A 16273-nucleotide genomic window follows, 5' to 3' on the forward strand; every position below is an offset into this window, starting at 1 on the left:
CCCTCCCCTAGTGTCTCCTTAACACTTGGCATGGTTACCTGGCAGGCAGTTCTGCACTTCCTTGGTCCTACCTTAAATGTCCTGTCTTTTATCTCCCAAGCTCACTATCTGGATAGGGTAGTTAAAGGTATGGTCTTCCTCTATTTTCCTGTTGTCTTTGTGTCTGTGTTTGTGTGTGTGAGCATAAAACAAGAAATGTGCATACAAAATGTAAATACACACCGTTAGCATGACAGTGTGTTCACGTGCTGCCACACTCCCCACTTTGTCAAAGGATCCATTACTTAATGAGAGTGGGGTTGGGGTCATGGAGTCATAGACCTAGAATGTCATTCTGTGCCCAAGTCACTTAGCTCTGTCTGTGGCATTGTGTTGTAATCCCTCTGTCATCCCTGTGCTCCCCCATACCTTTCACCCCCTCCACCCCATCTCATGTCACCCCGCCCATTCCTTATGGCCTCTGGCCCATCAGAATTCAGACACTGGGAACAAGCCTGGGTGGCCTGAGAAAGGATGAAGCTGAAGAGCAAGTAAAGACAGCATAAGTGGAGCGCCCACCGTGTGCTAGGTACCCAAGCAAGGCTCTGGGAACAACAAATAGGCTGCAGTCTTGAGGGAGTGGGTGCTCTATTGCTTGCTGCCTGTTTTTCCTTACAGAGAAGGCCTGGCTTTGGTAAGTTTGTTCTTTAAAGAGGATCCCCCAGTGACAAAGCAATTTGTAATATTTGAAACACTTGCATGGCTTAGGTGATGTCTTAAGTCTCCACAGAGACCCCATGGCTGTAAGAATGGAGGCTCAGATGGAGACTTGAAAACAAAAGAAAACAGCACTTCCAAAGGAGAAATATCATGTCATAGCTTTTAGTCCTGGGGTCTAAACATAACACCTGGCACAGTACATGTGCTCCTTGGTTAGAGACATGTATTCTGTAATCAGATCTTGAATCCCAGCTCACACATGTGATAGCCAGGGTGACCTTGGGCAGGTCACTTCACTAGTACATATTTATCTATAAAATGAACTTGGAGACAGGCCTGCCTCACAAGATCAGCTCAAGGATGCTGTGAAGCAACGACTACGGAGCACTAGCACATGGGTGAGAATGTCCCTCAGTAGGTTTAAGTTACACTGTGTTGTTACTGTGTTCTTATTCTCTCTATTCACTTAACAGACTCTGAGATAGAGTTAGCATCTGACATTGTAGGGGGAAAAGATAAATTAGCTTTGAAAGAGAGAAGAGTATTTTTCATTATGGTTTTTGTTTGGTTTTTGTAGCTGTGTTTAGACATACCAGAATAGGACATTGTATTGAATTACAGATTGTTGTGAGCCACCATGTGGTCACTGAGAATTGAACTCAGGACCTCTGGAAGAGCAGTCAGTGTTCTTAACCTCTGAGCCATCTCTCAGCCCCAGGATTTTTTTTTTTAATAAAGAAAAAGGTTTGGAGGACTATATTGCTACTTTTATTGTTGCTATGACTGACCACTGAATGGGAAGCAATCTAAGGGGGAAACGAGTTTATTTCAGCGAATGATTTGAGCAGATGCTACCTGTTGTGGTGGGAGTGTGGCAGTAGGAGCATGAGGCAGCTAACCACATTACATCAGCAGTCAGGAAGTAGAGAGCAGACAGGAAGTAGAGCCAGGCTCCAAAAACCAATGATCTACTTTCCTCCAATGAGCTTTCACCTCCAAAAGGTCCCACCACCTTCCCCAACAGCTGGGTAACACATGTTCAAACATATGAGTCTATGGGGGACACTTCACGTTCAAACAATGGGCCAATAACGGACTTAATGTTTCTCAGCTGAGTCAACCTTGCCAATGTAAGGAATGCAGTACTAGGACCCATCTAAATGGGTACCAAGCAAGGTTCCTTGACTGTAATACACTGGCCTTTGCTGAGAATAAAATCATACCAGCAGGGAGTATATATATCTCAGCATCCTCCTGGGACTCAATACACTGTCACCATCCAAATGTAGACTTCATAATGGGATTATTATTCAGTGGGCTACTCCCTACTGAGTGACATATTTTTACAGCCATGAGTCTTGAGAACTGTTAATTTTTTTTTTCAAAGGAAACAGATTTAATGCTGCTAATTTGGTTGAAAGGGGAAGCTGACATTGAGGGAGCTTGGTGGCTAGTCCAGGTAATAGTTCTGGGATGCAGTGAAGTCAGTACTTAAGAGCTTCTTTCTGATAGCTCACACCCCTTCTCAAACCACCTGCTCTGATCTTTAGTCCAGAAAATAATGCCATTAGACCTTTATCTGGCTTAGGTCAGTGAATCAGAACTTGCTTTAAAAGACAAGTATTTCTTGGCAAAATCTGAGAAAGAACCAAACCCCACTGGACTAATCTTCTAGGGTAATGGGCACTGATTCTGATTCTCAGATCCACTTCAGAGACCTGCGAGAGCCTGCTTGAGACTCGGCAGAGCAGAGCCTGTATTTTGCAGTTCAATGAGAAGCCTGCTTTTGTTCACTTTCCAATTGCATTGGTTCAGCGTAAGTAAACACTGTTCAGTGGCCTGGCCTCCTAAGCTGCCAGGAACTGTCCACGTTCCACAGCAGAAATGGCTCTCTTTGCAAAGTGTCTACATTCTCTTGCTTCCAACGAGTACCATAAGGCTAATCACTTAGGAAGGAGATCTGACCAAACTAGGAGGGGGCTTGCAGATGGTGGAATTTGACTTGGGCTCGAAGAGAGCTACTGAAGGTTTAAAGAGCAGGACAGCAGACATTTGTGATTTGGAAGGCTCCCAATAGGCCATTTGTTAAAAAGGAATTGGGGAAGAATATCAGGAACAATAAAGTCAGACGAGTGACATCGTCTAGGTGAGAAAAGATGCTGAGTGTAAATGCAGAGATGTAAAGAGAGAGGATGAGACACAGGGAGAAGGACGTTTGGTAGGTAGGAGGTGCGCTGCATAGCCGCTTGCTACTCTGCAAGATGCTGAACGCTCCTGGCCAGACCTGATGTTGGCAAGAGGGATATTGAGATGAAGTGGTCCCTTGTCACTTAAAGGGCACTGTTTCTTTTGAAAAGCTTAGCCTTTCTCTAAATCTTAAACCTACATTATTTTGGCTCCAGCAAATGCCTGGTGTGAGTCCTTCCATAGGGGATTGTTAATGTCGCCCAGGCGCTCTGAATTATTGATGAGTTTCAGGGTTTGTGGAATTAATGAGCTGCTGCCATGGGGAAGGATGGGCAGATTGCTTTAAGAAAGTCAGCAAGTCACCCTGGAGGAGGCTTCCTCCTGCTGGCTAACGGGGTGTGATGGGCACCACAAGCCAGATGTAGAGTCAGAGTGAACCTTACTCTACTCACAGGCGCTCCGAGGACCCCTCTGAAACCAAAGAGACAGCAAAGGGTGGAAGGTCCTTGGTCTGAAGTGACTGACCGTGGATAAAGTGTCCCTGGGGTCCCCTCCCCTGGGCACCTCTGAGCAGCACAGAGTGTGTGTAGTAGGCAGCCAGAGGAATTCATAAGAACCCAAGAGAGGTGTTGTAGAAGAGACAGGCTATAATAGCAATATTGGGGGTGGGGGGTAGGTGGGTTCCAAGGCCAAGATGGAAAATGCTCTACAAAAATCAAATGAGCAATTCTCTTTAGTAAGGTTATTAATTCTCAGTGTGAAGAATTGAACCGTTTTCTAACTTGCATGGCAGGTATCATTGCCATCACTGTCTTGAAGCATCTACCAGAATCACATAGCCCACAGACCACATCCTCATCACACGGTTTTGTACGTAAAGCTTTATTAGAACGCACTGTGCTCGTAACTCAGCCGCATGCCCCTGCTTTGGCACTACGGTGGCATAACCCTGTGACCATGGCAAATTCCTAACAGCTCACAAGCTGAAATATTTGGGCCTTTGCACAACAAATTTTGTGGGGTTTGATCTAGATAACTGCCTCCATTTTCTACTTGGTCTTTCTATGAGCCCTACTTGTGGTCATGACAGCAACCTAGGGAAGTGTGCACCATACGTACCGACTTCCCAATAGAGAAGGTGACGTAAGTGGAGAATTCTGCCACTGCTTCCCAGTTTGTGCATCTTATATGCCTTACCTATCAGGCTGAGTTCCCTAATGCCCCTGTGCTATAAGTAAGAATACAGGGTTCTAAAAAGTTCATGACATGACTGGACCCCATGTCCACTGAGTCATGGAGCCGGCCTTTGGTGCGCCTCCTAAGCTTGTACTCTCACAAATAAAAGGTCCTTTCTGCATCTTATGAAATGCTGTATCTTATGAAAAAATAAAAGAATCTCTCAATCTCTTTAAAGCTTCACACCCTTCTTCTAAAATGAACCATGATATGAGTGGTTTAATTTAACACAGTCCCTGGCCAGATGAACAAAAATTTAACTGAGACTAATTAAAGGACAGGAGAGTTTTGCCTGCTGAGACCACCCAAGGTACTGATCATGGTGGCTTAGTCAGAGCACAAGGGGAGTCATCTACATGTCACCCATTGCTCCTGGCGCCCATTTTTTTTTTTTTCAGTTTTTTTGATAAGTTTTGAAGATGGCCATTCTGGTAGCCTCCCCCACCTGCTCTCTATGTACTACCAAACTTTCTGTGGTCACCACTGAGTTCTAAGGACACAGTCAACCAGTGTGTCTTCCTTTGAGAGGAAAGGGCTGTGGCTGTATTGACTTGTTGGCAACTCCATTGACCAGCTCGAGGAGAAATAAATATTTGTTTTCTGTTGGAATAAGAGTCAACTAACAAAAGCCCTTGAGCCATAATGGTCTTTAATCTTTGTGTGCTGATTTTAATATGTATTGCTAAAAGTCCTTGAAACACCAGTCTCGGGTTCCTATTGATCAGCTGCTCCATGAGTGTCTATGTGTGCCAGGCCTGGCGGTAGACAGCCACGTTCATCTTTGTTGTCCCTTTTAAAAAATAACAAGTCACAGATATGGGTAGCTCTGCTGACAGAGTGCTTAGCTGGCGCACATGAACCCCATAACCCTCACTACATAAAGTGGACATGCCAGCACAGCCCTGTGATCTCAGCACTTGGGAGGCAGAGTTAGGAAGATCAGAAGATGAAGGACATCCTCAACTGTACAGCAAGAATGCAGTTAATGTGAGCTACGTGAGACCCTGCCTTAAAAAAAAAAAAAAAAAAGAGTGAATGAAAGGAAAGGAAAAACAACCCCCATAAGAGGTGACAGGTTCATTTTGCCTGGTTTCACAGTAGAATATTCAGTTTACAGCCAAATTTATAGGTGTTTGCTGTTCATCATAGTAAAATAAGCTAAGTGTTCTAGGGAAAAAAGTTGTTTCACACTCAAACCTTCCCTGGAGACCAGGCTGGAGCCCAGAAGAGAAGGAAGCCAGGGGTGGCATAGTTTGGTAGCTATGGAACTCATAAAAGAGGGTTGGCTGTTAGGAAAGTAAGGGCTCAAGCGAAGGAATAGAAAGGAAAGGAGTTTGAATGAAAAACAGAAGCTAAAGTGAACTGTGAAACAGAAAATTTCTTAACCGTAAATGTCTTCCCTTTTTAGTGAGTGTGTGTGTGTGTGTGTGTGTGTGTGTGTGTGTGTGTGTGTACACGTTTGCGCACACACATGCACCAAAGCATGCAGGACTTGTACATACCATGACACACACAGGTGGGGGGGGTCAGAGGACAATTTTTTTAATATTTTTTATTAGGTTTTTTTCCTCATTTACATTTCCAATGCTATCCCAAAAGTCCCCCATCCCCTCCCCCCCACTCCCCTACCCACCCACTCCCACTTTTTGGCCCTGGCGTTCCCCTGTACTGGGGCATATAAAGTTTGCAAGTCCAATGGGCCTCTCTTTCCAGTGATGGCCGACTAGGCCATCTTTTGATACATTTGCAGCTAGAGTCAAGAGCTCCGGGGTACTGGTTAGTTCATAATGTTGTCAGAGGACAATTTTTAAGAATCAGTTTTTTCTTTGTACCCTAGGTTACTGAGGTCAAACTCAGGTCATGAGTCTTGCACAATAGTTTTTACCTTTGACCTTCTGCCTTTTACCTTTGTACCACAAACTCCACAGGGCTTGAAAAGGTAGTAATCAAAACTGTGTGAGTCTACTTGACGAGCACTAAGACGTAGCCTCCTTCCTGTACGGTCCTAGCATTGTCCTGTCCTTCCTGATGAGGTCATCTGTGTCTTCTCGGATGGCCATGGCTGTTCCTAGCCCCCTCATCCAGGCACTTTGTTATCCTTTGGTAGTGTGCCTGCTCCTCAAGAGTGCAGCTTGGTATCACTTACCTCTACGCCTATAGCTAGCCCAGAGAAGGTGCTTAGCATGGGACAGGTAGGTAGCAGTTTGCAAACAGGGCAGCCTGTGTGGACCTGCCTTTGTACTTGAGACCAGCAGGATTTTGCCAAAGTTGTGGCAGTCCCCTGAGCTCCTCTTACATAGAACCCCTTTCAAAGTATAATATAAATGCAATGGTAATAGAAGGCCCAAGCCCTTTTCTCAAAACCAAGACAGTTGTCTAGAAGAAATTAAGGCCAAATAATTGAAAAGTTTGAGGTCCACTAAAGTTGTTGACCTAGTAGTTGCAAGAACTGGAAAAAGAAAGAAAGAAAGAAAGAAAGAAAGAAAGAAAGAAAGAAAGAAAGAAAGAAAGAAAGAAAGAAAGAAAGAAAGAAAGAAAGAAAAGCCCAAGTACGATGGCACACACCTTTAATCCCAGCATCCAGGAGGCAGAGGCTGGAGAATCTCTGTGAGTTGTGGGCCAAGAGTCAAGGTGACCAACCACGGGAGAATGAGCCAGTCTCAAGGATGGATGGAGGACATCCCTGGTCAGATTTTAGCAGGCTTGATCCATTAACCGCAGCTCCAAAATGCTGGTCACTTGTGGTGTTCTAGACCTGCCTCGACTACTTCTGACCATACCCTCAGTAAGTCAGTCTCCTTATTCCTGAGTCTTTTGTTGCCTTCTCTGTAAAGTGAAGATTCTTCATGATACCTGCCCCCCCCCCAGGCTGTTGAGATTGATAGACTTGAAAGCATCATACAGACAAGCAGGTCCAGCATGAGTGCAAAGGGTAGCAGTTACTGTCGGGTACCGGTCTTTGACTCTCTGCTTTGTCTTGCAGAGGGCTGTCCTGGTTTGTGCAATGGAAATGGCAGATGTACCCTGGACCTGAATGGGTGGCACTGTGTCTGCCAGCTGGGCTGGCGAGGGACTGGCTGCGACACATCCATGGAAACGGGCTGTGGAGACGGCAAGGACAACGACGGAGGTAGGGCTCTGGCACCCGTGGACCCTGGCCAGTTTCCCCGAGTAGGAGACAGAGGGAAAAGGGTGGACATTGCTGGGTTAGCAGGGCACCAACATCTATGTCCAGAGTGAGAGGACCTTGGGGCACCGAAGACTGCATGGGTGGCCTAAGGAATGGGTGCTCTCAGTAGTTGCTGGATTTTTGATTCAAGTGAAAGTGATTGGCATCTATTGGCAATGGAGAGCAGGTACGGAGAAGCATCCAGTTAACTCATTGGTGGCCAGATTGGTTGCCTGGGCAGGGTTTGAAGAGGCAGCCCTCCTCTGTATCCCAGACACTGTGTAGGTTCCTCCTCTAGGGGAGAAGGTTCACTTACTTTGATCAAGGGCTCTCCTTTGATTCTGGAGGTGACCCTTCTCAAAGACACCAAGGGACACTTTCCTCTCACACTCTCTCGTCCCCGTAGGAGAAAACCTGCCTCTGCTTTGCAGGTTTTTTCAAGTTTTGGGTAGTCAAAGCCCAAGAGATGGGGGGGGGGGGTTAGTCTTACGGAATATTTGTTAATTCAGGGTGAAAACCCATGTTAATTCCAACCCTGGCTTTAACTCCCCATGCTTCCGTAGGCAAGGTACTAGGTGTCTCTGAGCCTTATTCTCCTCAATTATGAAATAAGGTAGTTTGTCCATGAAAGTTAATCAAGTCTTTATCTCAGGCATAAAATTAGCTTTCAGTTTTCTACTGTGTAAACTTGCATTACAACAACCATAGTAAATTCCACACTCCCATCTAGAAGACTCTGGTTCTACCAACCTCAGGGAGTTCCTGGAAAAATAAAAAAAGACAGATAGATATGTTAGAAATTGGTGAGCTAGAAACTCAGCATCATACTTTTTGGAAATTTCCTACTTAGAATGTTCCCACAGTCTCAAACCCTATCACGGTCAAAGGTCAAGTGTGTAATATTGTAATATTGTAGAATAATATTGTAATATTGGCTTCCGAATCCCAGAACAGCTGCTTTATAGCATTGATGTTTAGCTGAGCTACCCTACAGTCATTCTGCCCACTGCCGAAATCCAGAAGTCAGCCACCCAGATAACCTCAGACGAGGACTATGAGAATAATCATGAACAAGGTACCCTTGTGGTTGGGCCCTGATCTCTAGGCAGAGAGGCGTGTCCTCCTGAAATCCCACAGTGTTGGCATGGCCCTTAATCATGCTGGAACTTGGCATGTCTCATCTGCCCAAATGTGATGAGTCTCTTGTGGATGACCAGGCACAGAAACTCACAGGAAAGAGAAAGCCCGAAGGCTTCATGTTAATGGATTATGCTAAGTGCTGTGGCAGGATTATGTGTTAGTTGTGGGAGCAGGAAAATATTTATCAGGAAGAGGATGCTGGGGCAGGAAGGAATTTTATTGAGTGAAGGGGTCTTTTGTTCTCAAGAGATCTCACAGAAAAGGGCAGGGGGAAGAAAGCAAGGGTATGGAGCATCCTGGTCTTCAGGTGAGAGGGAGCAATCAGGCTGTCTGTGGGAAAGAGGTCAGCTTCCCTTGTCTGTATGATACCCTCAGCATCCCGCTGTGTTTTGTCTGTGCAGCTACAAGGCCGGAGATAAACAATAACATTCATGAAAAAAAAAAAAAAGAAAGAAAGAAAAGAAAAAGAGAACCCCCACCAGGAAGTCACTCCCTTCCCCAGAGTCCAGGGTCTTGGCCCAGCTTTCAAACAGCTGTGGAACATCTGGGCAGCTAAAGAACTAAATGTTTTTGTGATTTTGAGAGAACACATAGTCCCCCACATGCACACATTCAAGAGCAGGCTACAAACCAGGGCTTGCTTGTTCCTCTCCATAAAACAGAGCACCAGACTATACACCCTGGTTGCCACGCTTCAGAGACAGCCAGCCCTGAAAAAAAAGTTTTCCCAGAAAACCTGGACCCACAGTAGCCCAAGCCCCAATGTTATAGGAAATGATCTAGACCTTAGGGAAACAGAGCCTTCTCCAGCTGCTCTGAGAAGTGAGCCAGCAGAAAGAAAAAAAAAAAAAAGAAAAGAAAAAAAGAAAGAATAGCCAGAAAATCCCCAATTGCAGGAGAACATGTAGTTTTTGAAGCATATTATAGAAATGAGTTTGTACGTACTTTGTGGCAAAGCTGTACAAAAGCTGTGCTGTGAGTTTGTTCATTTGCTCCACAAATGTTCACCGAGCATCTGCACTGCATCAGGCCCTGGCTCCCAGGGCTTCGGAAATAAATCTAACAGTCTCTGCCCTTGCAAAGTGTATAATCTAGAAAGAGGAAACGGGAGGTGACTGTGATACTGTGGGCTCCTGCTGTTGTAGAAGAGCATCCAGGCATTCAGCTGATACTGTCAGATGCCTGGAAGGGAACTTAGATGCAGTGCCAGGAAGAATCCTCCCCCCATAGGTCATCATGCCTGGAAATACAGCCATCTTGGGAGGACATGTCTTTGGCATTCGGTTCTCAAATGTGAAGAGAGAGAGGTCTTACCTTACTTTGGAATCCTCTAAGTTTATAAGTTCAGTGGGCTTTCTATCCATTGGGAGAGTTCAGAGGTTCAGAGCGTCCCTACTTTGTAAGGTAGCATGGATAAAAATAAACTACAGGACCAGAAGGGGCCCAAGATTATCCTCATTGGCCTTTTAATCTCTTAGCCTTGCCCAAGCAGAGACAATCAGATTAGAAGAAATTGTTGTCCAAATGACTACATCTAATGGAAACAAAATGAAATAGTCACCTTCATGTCAGCTGAGGCAGGGGACTCAGCATAATGCCATAAAGTAGTTCAGGGTAGAAGGGGAAAGGGCAAGAGGCCCACTGAGTCCTTGAAATGACTCAGGGCTTGAAGGAGAAATTAGCAGAGCTTAATGTTGAATCTAGACTAGAGGGAACTTTATCTCCCTCCTTCTCCTCCCCTGCATGAAATTGACAAGGAGTTGGGAACCCAGATGTGTGACCTCATTTATTTCATTAGAGTCACACAGAAAGCCAATAGCATGGCCCACACTAGGACTCCAGACTCCAGCTAAGCTACTGCATGTGGCCTTTTACATCTAGAATGCTGCTTCTTCCCATATAGACTTCTGCTCTTCCAAAAATGTGGAGATTGTTGCCCAGAACTGAAGAGGCTTTGAAAAATTGTCTCAGAGGCTTCTAGAGCATAGAAGAACTCTAGTGTCATTTGACAGCTTGTAGCTCAATGGTGGATTTGTAGGGTGACATTGAGAGGAACATGGCATTGATGTCCCTCAGCATCTCCTGGGAGAAGGACACAAGAGCTTAGCTGCTATTCTACCCAGATCATGCCACTGGATAAAACAGTCTGCTAGTGTCTCTGAGGCCTGGCCTGACTGCATTACAGCCTTTGCTATACCCAGACCTGGCTCCCTTGTCAACCACCAAGGTCCTTCAAGCTACCTGAGAACTCCCATTTCTTCCTCCCCGCCCCCAACTTTCTAGGCTTAAAGCAATCTTTTTTTTAAATTCAACTTGAATTCCAAGGTTCATTAAGAATGCTATTCCAGTGTTTTTAATCTGTGAGACAAAAAAAATGCCCATATGGTTGAATTGGGAGAGTATTATTGGTTTGTTTTGTCTTCACGTGTGGTTGGTTGTTCTCTGAATTGAAAAGCAGAAAGCATCCTGAATATGACTAGGAAGCAGCTGGTCTCCTAAGCTTCTGTGAGGTTGCTCTGTGCCTCTTGAATGCCTCAGATTTCACCCAAGGGAGCTGGCTGCTGAGTGGGCCCAGAGGGGCAAGCACTAGGACCCTGACACTAGCTTAGCACCAGTTTCTCCGTGAGTCTCAGTTGTGGACGATGGCTACCTTCTTCATCTCTTACCCTGTGCAAATTCCTGTATGAAATGCTATCACATGCATCTTCTCAAATGACACACAGTGACCATCCATGAGAATTCGTCTCACCCCCATCTCAAAGATGGTGAAACAAACAGTAGTTCCTCCATGCAGAGTGACTGTCAACTATGGAGGTAATGCCTCCCTTGCAGGGTCACAGTGAGAACTACAGGTTTAACTTTAAAGTGCCTGTGATGAGGCAACATAACACAAAGATGAAAAGCCTGTCCCCTGGATTCAGATTCCAGGCTCTTCTTACTGTGTGACGTCCAGTGAGTTACTCAACTTGTCATTTGTGTCAGCTCTCTTCCTGATCCTTTCTGCCCGAAATCACAGGGCATTGTGTTTATCATAAAGTATATATTTATGTATAACTATTTTTCATTGAAATTTTGCCCTCTGTGAAGTTTTTTCTGTCTTCTTGCACATGGAGGTGCCATATCTTTTTCATTCTTAGTGGATTTTGACTATTTTTCCAATTTTCTTTATTAAAATCTGTCTTGCATGCTGGGTGTAGTGATTCACACCAATAATTGGGAGACTAAGGCAAGACAATCGGAAGTTTAAGGCTAGCATGGGCTACTAAGTAAGACCTGGCCTTGAGAAAGAAATGTATCCTAAACAATTACGTATTTGTGGAATAAAAAGTCTACATGTGCATCCTTTCACTGCTCCCCCCCAACACACTTGTAGGCAGAAACATTTACATACAAGGACATGGAGTCTAGGAGAAATGCAGTAAGCTATGAAGCCTCACACAGAGGATCAGCAGGAGAGCTAGACCAGGCAGGAGCTATAAAGATGCCAGAATAAAAACTCCGCTGGAATTTAAACAGTCAGATCCTTTTTGATAAGGTTTCTCTAAGCAGCTTCAATGTATAATAATCTCTTCTGAGGCTCTCGGCACCTTGAAAGACAATCATGGGTGGCGATGCCCAAATTGACAGATGCAGCCCAGGAGAAATTTCAAGAAAAGTGAGAGCAAAGCTCCCCATCTCCCCTTCTCCCCCTACCCCCCATCTCCCACTGTGAGGATGGAGCATTCACACAAAGCCCTACAATCTGGTCACCCTCCAGACTATCTCTAAACCACGTTTCTCGTGATAAGAGACAAGAAAGAAAGTGACCTTTAAAAATCTTGTGTTCCAAAGAGCAGATAAAGATTTCACAAGTCCTTTTGAAAGAAGGCACAGAATCCATTATAGCAAATGACAAAAACTTCTCTGGGATGTGTACACAGAAAGGGGGAGGGGCACACCCTTCTCTCCTTCCCCAGGGCCTCCCCCAGGGCTGCTCCCAGCTTCCTGTAGGACAGCTAGCTCTGTGACTGACCGGACTGCACAGAACAGCAAGATGAGGCTGGCTGATGCAAGCTGGCAGAAAGACAGATGGGCTCATCCCTGACTTGCAGCTACCAGTTTAAGGAGCCTGTAAGCAGCCACAGTAAAACTGCTTATCCTTAGCAATCCTAGTCTGCTTTTAAGCAGTCTCTCTCTTCCAGGATATATCCCACCCCAGGCTGGGGTGGATCCCTTCCTGGGAGATCTTCCCCATCTCCTCGGCTTCCCTTCTTCCCAGAGAGAGGGATGAACTCTTCTTGCGTGGCTCTGGCCATAGCTGCCACCCTCCATGGACCTGGCCACACTGATCTATCTGTTAGACTTGGGAGCCTCACACAGTGAGTCATGAGGTACTCAGAAAATAGCAAACCTTTCAAACCACAGAGTCTCCAAAATTACAGACTGATTTCTTCTTCCCCAGGATTTACTCTTCTGTTCCGAAGCATGGCTTCTCCTTGTCATACATGTCTTCTAAAACTTATCATCTCTGCCTAAGAAAATTGAGTTATGCAGGAGCATACACATATACAAAGGTACACACATATAAACATGGGGCCTATTTCAAAATAGGTGTCTCACTTAAATACGGTGGTAGACGAGTTGCCTGCATTTACTGCTCAGCAAACATTTGTCAAGCATACAAAGACAGGGCATCAGCATAACAGGGTACAGGCAAGCAGAATTTCTGGCCTGGTATCAGTCGCTAACCCACTGTGCACACAGTGAGCAATTCCATAATCCAGAAGTTTCTGGTACGAGTGTGGCTTATGTGGTATTTCCTTTTCAATGATACTAGTTTGAAAGCTCCTTGAGAGCTCTAGTACCTTAACTTTCATAAGTGTCACCATAGCTGGCTTTATCCATCTCACTCCTCTGAGGCCACTCTGTACCCAGAATCCTGCCTGGAATGTATGCAGAGGAAGAGATGAGGGCTCCATCAAATGGCAACTGGTTGCCAGGATACCAGGATGCCAGCTAACGGGAAGTCCCTGTCAGAAGCCACTAGTAACTGTCTTTGGCTGAGTCCTTACATAGGAGCTTCTCACTGCCCACCCCTGTACCCCCATTTCATGGCATCTCTGTGAAGTAAGTTTCACATTGATTCATTTAACAGGTGAAAGTAAAAGCTTGGAGCTTTTGCTGGACATTTATTTCCAGCAAAATCCCCAAGTAGGTCATCATAGCACCCTATTGACCACAAGATACAACAATTTCCTTTTAAAACTCAGCAAAGGAGAAAGTGGGGGGACAAGGGTGCCCTGAAACTCAGAAATAAAATGAAACTGAAAGCCAGGGCAACAGGCACAGAAGCTATGACACACTCATGGTGACAGGGTATGTTCACAGTAGGACACTACTGCTGACACCACACAGAAAACTGAAGAGCCGAGAGGCTCGATTTAAAGTATGTGCCTGCTGGAGCAAAGGGCATGGCATGGAGTCTTTTCTCAGTCTCAAAGCCAGAGGACAGAAGAGCCATCAGTGAGAGACAGTGCTTACACCACAAAGGTCCTGGTCTGATCTTGCATGCCAGAGTACTGATGCCAAGCTAAGAACCCCACCTAAGAAGTCATCCTAGGTGAGTGGCACCCTGGCACGGCAGGCAGAAGTCACCAGAAACTATGCTAGGGGAGGTCAGGAGGTGGCTGACCACAGGCTGAGGTTAACAGCTATGGCATACAAGACGATTACCACTCCCAAGAACTTAATCCAACAGCAAGTATACCATAAATAAGCTTTTATATGACTACAGATATAAACTGATACATAAAAAAAAAAACCTAAGGATGGAACAATCCACCATCAGGGAAGGAAAAAGAGGGGGCCCTGTTTAAAAAGGCCCAGAGAGACCATCTGCAAATCTCAAAGTATTGTCACTTAAATTAATGACCCAAGGGACAAATTAAATAGCAGACCAGACACAAATGAAGGAAAAAAATAAGTGAAGTAGAATAGAAGTCTGAGGAAATATATCAGAATGGGACACAAATAAAAAAGGCAGAAATGAAAGGGTTGAGAGGCATGAAATAGGAGACAGCCCCTTAAGCTTTTATGAGTACCCTGAAGAAAGGGCTAAAGAGAAATAAAGGAACATTCCCAGTTTATAGGAGAATTTTCCAGAACTCATGTAAGGCACAATCTTAAAATGCCTAAGTTATGATGCATGGCTTTCTATAGAGCATGCATGCTGTATCCCAGGCTAGAGACAGATTGTCCGTCTACAGCTTTTCTAGACAATCTGTTTTGTTGTCATAAGACACCCAAAAGGAAGCCTCACACCTAGCAGCAGGGCAGATTCGTGAGTCTAAAGAATGAAGCAGCTTTCTTTGTCTGTCATTATGCATAGCTAAAGGTCTGGAGCCTGAGGTTTGGAGACAGTAAGCAGCTTGTACAGGGTCACACAATTCAAAGGTGGATAGGGTGTGGCCATCTGGCTGGAGAGAAATCACCTTAAGTGCCACTGAGCATCACACATTAGGGCATTCTGTGTCCCTGTCCTCCACTTAGAAAACTAGTTCTTGACAGGATGACTCCAAGAAAATTTAATACATCTGAAAGAACTGAGTTCAAATCCTTCCTCGGCTTCTTTACAGAATACCTCTATGAGTGCTCTATGAGTAGTCACCAAGTCAACTTTACCACTTCTGACCTGCGGTTCCTTCCCTGTGAAGTGACAGTGATGACAGTGGCCACCTCTCAGAATAAGTAGTAGCCAAGGTCATCATTGCTCATCAGAAAGTGTTTACCACAGTGCCCAGCCTGGCATCACTGTCATTTGTCAGCTTCATCAACCTGGTGCAGATGAGAACCACCCTCTCATTCCTGGTTCACCTTCTCCACAAATGTAGAGTAGACACCCCGACAGGAAACAGTCCCTCCCAGGTGCCACGAAGGAAGCAGTGTTTATAAAAAGGTAAAAGTCTGGCTTCCAGGGACTACTTTGGTGGTAAACAAGAGCAGGAAGGAGCTAATAAAATTTCAAATTAGCCATGACTTTTCACGGCCCTTCAATTGTGCTAGCTGATTTAATGGTCAACGTCCCCGCTCGCTGGGATTGAATAATGGAGCGTCTCGGCAGAGTTATGGATGCAGCAGCTGAAGCTGCCATGCTAACATCAATAGCAGAATGCAAATCACCCTCTGCTGGGGCTGTAATTATGTGTTTAAGCAACGTCTGATGGGGGCAGCAGGGAAGTGTGGGACGAGACCTGCTGACTCAGGAAAGGGTGGGTGCTTTGCTAGGCAGTGCTACCTGCAAGGGAGAAGACAAGCCACCCAAAATAATACGGAGATGAGAAACACAGGTGGCTCTGCCAGGTAAACACCCATCCCACCCCACCCCGCCACCATTTAGTGAACCATGTTCTAGGTTCAGGGTCAGAAAGGGAAACTATCCCTTATTAACACCCACTGTATATCCCATACCATGTTGGATTTGGGGATCTATGCTATACAGTTTACTGTGGGATGGAAACTTACATGACACTCTTATTAGGCTCATAAGAAACATAGGAAACTGGTCAAGTAAAGTGGTTCCATGGGTGAAGGGACTTGTCACCAAGCCTAACAACCTGAGCTTCATCCTTAGGACTAGCAGGGTAGAAGGGGAGAACTCACATGGACTGTCTCCTTATGCACAGTATGGTATATGCTTACACACAAACACACACACAAACACAAACATATACCACACACACACTGAAGAATGTGTAGGGGTTTTTTGTTTGTTTGTTTGTTTGTTTTTTTTTTTTTTTTTTTTTTTTTTTTTTTTTGATTTACAAATTTTAATTACTTATTTATAAAGACAGAAAATCATTCTTA

General features: G+C 45.1%; 1 protein-coding gene across 3 annotated transcripts in view; it reads left to right on the plus strand.

Annotated features, from left to right (window-relative positions):
* Tenm4 (teneurin transmembrane protein 4) overlaps positions 1-16273 on the plus strand; it is a 699747-nt gene that overhangs the window by 593689 nt on the left and 89785 nt on the right. For all 3 annotated transcript variants that reach the window (XM_029479436.1, XM_029479435.1, XM_021166324.2), the window contains 2 exons: positions 101-127; positions 7106-7252. In XM_029479436.1, coding sequence (XP_029335296.1) covers positions 101-127; positions 7106-7252 — 174 coding nt within the window. The remainder of the gene's footprint in view (positions 1-100; positions 128-7105; positions 7253-16273) is intronic.

This window comes from Mus caroli, chromosome 7 (genome assembly GCF_900094665.2).
Source record: "Mus caroli chromosome 7, CAROLI_EIJ_v1.1, whole genome shotgun sequence".
NCBI classification, from domain to species: domain Eukaryota; kingdom Metazoa; phylum Chordata; class Mammalia; order Rodentia; family Muridae; genus Mus; species Mus caroli.